At 33.4% G+C, this 5,761-nt stretch overlaps 1 protein-coding gene across 1 annotated transcript in view; it reads right to left on the bottom strand.

Annotated features, from left to right (window-relative positions):
- METTL14 (methyltransferase 14, N6-adenosine-methyltransferase non-catalytic subunit) overlaps positions 1–5,761 on the bottom strand; it is a 56,762-nt gene that overhangs the window by 43,115 nt on the left and 7,886 nt on the right. The window contains exons 3-5 of the mRNA XM_024119458.3: positions 4,481–4,568; positions 2,982–3,062; positions 2,532–2,619 (exon numbers count right to left, since the gene is read on the bottom strand). Coding sequence (XP_023975226.1) covers positions 2,532–2,619; positions 2,982–3,062; positions 4,481–4,568 — 257 coding nt within the window. The remainder of the gene's footprint in view (positions 1–2,531; positions 2,620–2,981; positions 3,063–4,480; positions 4,569–5,761) is intronic.

Here is a 5,761-nt window from a genome sequence, read left to right as displayed (position 1 = left end):
AGGCCACAATAGTGAGAGGCCCGCGTACCACCAAAAAAAAAAAAAAAAAAAAAAAAAAAAAGACAGATAATAAAATGTCAAGGGTGGTAAGAAACTGGAAGCCTCACATATTGTTGGTAGGAATGTTAATGGTACAGCTGCTCTGAAAAACATTTGGGCAGTTCCTCAAAAAGTTAAACATAGAATTACCACATGACACAGCAATTCCACTCCCAGGTATATACCAAAGAGAAATGAAAGCATACATTCACACAAAAACTTTACATGACTATTCATAGCAGCAGAGTTTATAACAATCAAAAAGTGGAAAAAACACAAATGAATAAACGAAATGTGGTTATGTACATACAATGGAATATTTGGCAATAAAAAGAAATGAAGTACTGATAATGTGCTGCAACATCAATGGCCCCTGAAAACATGTTAAGTGAAAAAAGCCCAGTCACAAAATATCACATATTGTATGAGTCCAATTATATGAAATGTCTAGAATAGGCAAATTGATAGACAATAGTCAATTAATGATTACTTAAGGCTGGGGGGCAACTGTGGAAGAAGGAATGGGAATTGACTGCTAATGAGTACTGAATTTCTTTAGGGGAGATGAAAATGTTCTAAGGATGTGGAGAAAGGGGACTTGTACACTGTTGGTAGGAATGTAAATCGGTGCAGCCACTGTGGAAAACAGTATGGAGGTTTCTCAAAAAAACTAAAAATAGAACTACCACATGATCCAGCAACTCCATTCCTGGGTATATATCTGAAGAAATGAAAACACTAATTCAAAAAGATACACGCACCCCAGTGTTCTTAGCAGCATTATTTACAATAGCCAAGAAATGGAAGCAACCTAAGTGTCCAGCAAAGGTAAATGGATAAAGACAATGTGCCATATATATATATATATATATATATACATATACATATATATACACACACACACACATATACAATGTGGTGTACACACACACACACACACACACACTTACTACTCAGCCATAAAAAAAAAAGTGAAATTTTGCCTTTTGCAACAACATGGATGGATTGTAGGGTATTATGCTTAGTGAAATAAGTCAGATAGAGAAAGACAAATACTGTATATTATACGTGGAATCTAAAAAAATAAAACTAGTGAATATAACAAAAAAGAAACAGACTCACAGATAAAGAGAACAAACTAGTGGTTACCAGGGGGGAGAGGGAAGTGGGGAGAGCAAAATAGGGGGAGGGGGCTAAGAAGTACAAACTTCTATGTATATAATAAATAACCTACAAGGATATATTGTACAGCAGAAAAAATACAGCCAATATTTTATAATAACTATAAATGAAATATAATCTTTAAAAATTGTAAACCACTATTTGTACACCTAAAACTTATATAATATTGTAAATCGACGATACCTCAATTTTTTTAAAAGTTCTAAACTTAGATTGTGGCAATGGATGCACAAATCTATAGATATTCTTAAAAAACTGAATTATATTCTTTAAATGGGTGCACTGTATGGTACATGAATTATCTCAGTCAAGCTGTTTTTTAAAATGTAGGGATAATGCCTTTGGTAAGCTTATCGGTAGACTGGACACAGCTGAGAAAAGATTCTGAGCTTGATGATAACTCAATACAAACCTCAAAAACTGAAAAGTAAATAGAACAAAAATTGGGGGAAAAAAAGCCAGATTATCTAAGGAATGTGGGACAACTACAGAAGGTAAAATGTGTAATGGAAATATAAGAAGGAGAAAGAACAGAAAGAGGAACAGAAGAAATATTTGAAATAATGATGACTGAGAATTTTCCCAAAATAATGTCAGACATCAAACCCCAGACACAGGAAGCTCAGAGAGTACCAAAGAGGATAAATGCAAAAAAACCCCAAAGCAAACAAAACCCAGCTATACCTACACATATCATTTTCAAACTACAGAAAATCAAAGCTAACAAAAAAAATTCTGAAAGAAACCAGAAAAGAAAAAAACCAAACCTATTGAGGAAGAAAGTTAAGAATTATACCCAACTTCTCAGAAACAAGCAAGAACAGGGTGAAGTAAAATACTTAAAGTGTTGAAAGAAAGAAAACACCAATCTCGAATTCTGTACTTTGCAAAATTAATCTTTCAAAAGTAAAGGAAAAATAAAGACTTTCTCAGGCAAACAAAAATTGAGGGAATTTGTTGCCAATAGGCCTGCCTTGCAAGAAATGTTAAAAGAAATTCTTTAGACAAAAGGAAAATAATGTAAGTCAGAGAATCAGATTTACATAAAGAAAGGAAGAGCATCGAAGGAATAAATGAAGGCAAAATAAAAATGAGGGATAGTTACAGAACCAAAATGAAGGAAAGATGGAAGGAAGAAGGAAAAAAGTAACACTGCTTGATGGAAAAAGAGTGTACTAGAAGTACTAAGAATGGAAAGGGGAAGCCAAGCCAGGAAAAATAATTTTGTTAGAAATAAACCACAAAATGGATAAATTACATACATGTAATCAACAGCTAGCAACAGCATATTCCCAACAAATCTGACATACCTACATCTCTGATGAAATTTTGAGGTCTATGTCCGGTGTCTACAAAATGTTGACAGTAATCATTATGGGGATTTAAACTCTGTGTTCCCTAAAGAAAACGTCAAAATTAAATTAACAGTATTCGCTCTGAAGGCAGATACACTAACTCTGTACTTTATTTTTTATTATGAGGCCATACAAAATATAAGTTAATTGACATTAAAAAAACAGAAAACATCACTATTAAAATAATAGTATTACAATTCAGTATGTACAGACATTAATAAAGTATTATCTCATCCTAAATAGCCAAGCATCAGAAGAATATTTCATGAATTTTAAATGACCTTTATTTTATAATAATGATCCCTCAATAACTGAAAAAATCTAGAAAACAAATAAGTATTTAAAATCTTTGCAGGCATAAAGCTGAAATGTGAAGAGTTATGGACTCGAAAATTATTTATTTACCTTAAGAAAAGTACTAGAATCTTTGTAAATCTCTTCTTCATATGGCAAATTCTCTTCCTCCTGTTGCATTTCTAATTCATCCTTGGAAAAGGAAGTATACATTTTATGTATAAGAGGATTATCTTACATATTATGATATCTCGAGTATTAAGACTCATATAAATATTTTCTTTCCCTAAGACACAATAAAGTTTTCAAATTACTGTTAAAGTCAAATATTGAAGTCAGGACTTCCCTGGTAGTCCAGTGGTTAAGACTCTGCCTTCCAACGCAGGGGACGCAGGTTGGATCTCTGGTCGGGGAACTAAGATCCCATGTGCCGTGGGGGAACTAAGATCCCACGTGCCGTGGGGGAACTAAGATCCCACGTGCCGTGGGGCAACTAAGCCCGCACACGCGTCTGACAGCTAGAGAGAAGCCCACGGGTGGCAATGAAGAGCCCACATGCCACAACTAAGGCCCAATGCAGCCAAATAAATAAATAAAATACAAATTAAACAAAAATTTTTTTTAATCTAAAAAAAAATTGAAGTTTTTGCTTTCTCATCATTAGCTGTAACTAGCTATGCTTATAATATATAAAATAAATATTTCTTTTTCATTCTCATCATAATTGTCTATAACTACTAATTTTGTTGACTAAGTTATCTAGGATTATTTATCTCTGATATAATACATTAAATATTAGAATTTAGCTCAAATCATGAAAGATATGACCACCAATGGGGCAATTTTATTTCTACTAGATCAAACCATATGAAACTGCTATTTTATAAGTAAAAAATGTTAAAATATCAGAAACTGTATATGGTTTGACCTAATATAATCATATAGTTAAGTTATATAAGAGAATATATCAAATGCAACCAATACATGAGAATATCTATGAAATTAGATAATTATACCTAAAGATTTACTAAAACTATTTATTCTCTTCTCTATTGAATATAGTTGTATGACAATTAATTTGAAAAAAATGGAGGTAGGTTTTTTTGTCCTTAACTTTCTTTCTTTTCAACTACATATTGTAATTACAAGTTGAGAAGCTGGGTTTTTGCCTTGGGCCTCTGTCAGAAATAAATGGTTCTACACTGCTGTCTAGCCCATGAGTTCTCAAAATATTTTAATTGTACTACCCTATATTGTTAACATGGAATAATGCAACTCAAAGAAGACAGTATTGTAGCCTCTCAAAATATTATCGAATTATCCAAAGTTTCTGATACATCTACCTCCTTACTCTTAAGAATGCTATCACCTAGTGCTTACTAGGCATTATGCTAAGTGCTTTATATACATCACCTAATTTAATCCACATACCTCTTGTGTTAAACTGATAAAAATGTCTTAATTTACCTAATTACATACACACTACAAACAATTATTCACTATTCTGTCAAAATTCAGCTTCTGACAAATTTTGTTTTCCGGGTAAGACTCTACGGATTGTAAGGACTTATTTTCTTCTTGACCATAAAATTGTCCCATTCTCTACTTGCCTTATATTCTTCCATTTTGTCTTCATCTGTCTCTCCTTCATCCTGATACTTACGTTTTGCACTTGGAGCAGAGGTATCATAGGAAGCCCTGAAAATTAAAACTGAAATATCACTCACAAATATATACAAGATGTATAAATGTATCCATTAATAATATTAAAGAACTGGTTATAAAAACAGAACAAGGCAAATTTTTCCTGACTAAACAGTATCCATTCACCCAGTTTATAAATCTTAAAAATATCAAAACTTGATGAATAATCTGTACTTTATTTTTTTGAGAAAGCAAACAAATAAGAAACTAAGCTTTTATAAGGTATGCATGGCAAAAAGAAACTTCTACATTATGTATCATTCTAATGTGTCTTGAGTAAAACTGATGTTCTATAAGGATCATAAGAGACTACTACAAGCAACTATATGCCAATAAAATGGACAACCTGGAAGAAATGGACAAAGTTTTAGAAAGGTAAAAAATTCCAAGACTGAACCAGGAAGAAACAGAAAATATAAACAGACCAATCACAAGTAATGAAATTGAAACTGTAATTAAAACTCTTCCATCAAACAAAAGTCCAGGAACAGATGGCTTCAAAGGTGAATTCTATCAAACATTTAGAGAAGAGCTAACACCTATCCTTCTCAAACTCTTCCAAAAAACTGCAGAGGGAGGAACACTATCAAACTCTATTAAACTCTATTAATAGGATCATACACCATGATCAAGTGGGATTTATCCCAGGGATGCAAGGATTCTTCAATATATTCAAATCAATCAATGTGATACATCATATCAACAAATTAAAGAATAAAAACCATATGATCATCTCAATAGATGCAGAAGAAATTCGACAAAAATTTGACAAAATTAACACCCATTTAAGATAAAAACTCTCCAGAAAATGGGCATAGAGGGAACCTAACTCAACATAATAAAGGACATATATGACAAACCCACAGCAAACATCATTCTCAATGCTGAAAAACTGAAAGCATTTCCTCTAAGATCACAAACAAGACAAGGATGTCCACTCTCACCACTAATATTCAACATAGTTTTGGAAGTCCTAGCCATGTCAATCAGAAAACAAAAAGAAATAAAAGGAATACAAATTGGAGGGACTTCCCAGGTGGCACAGTGGTTAAGAATCCACATGCCTGGCTTCCCTGGTGGCGCAGTGGTTGAGAGTCCGCCTGCCGATGCAGGGGACACAGGTTCGTGCCCCGGTCCGGGATGATCCCACATGCCGCGGAGCGGCTGGGCCCGTGAGCCATGGCCGC

This window comes from Physeter macrocephalus, chromosome 7, assembly GCF_002837175.3.
Source record: "Physeter macrocephalus isolate SW-GA chromosome 7, ASM283717v5, whole genome shotgun sequence".
Lineage (NCBI taxonomy): Eukaryota > Metazoa > Chordata > Mammalia > Artiodactyla > Physeteridae > Physeter > Physeter macrocephalus.
This window is presented reverse-complemented; position numbering and strand designations above follow the sequence as displayed.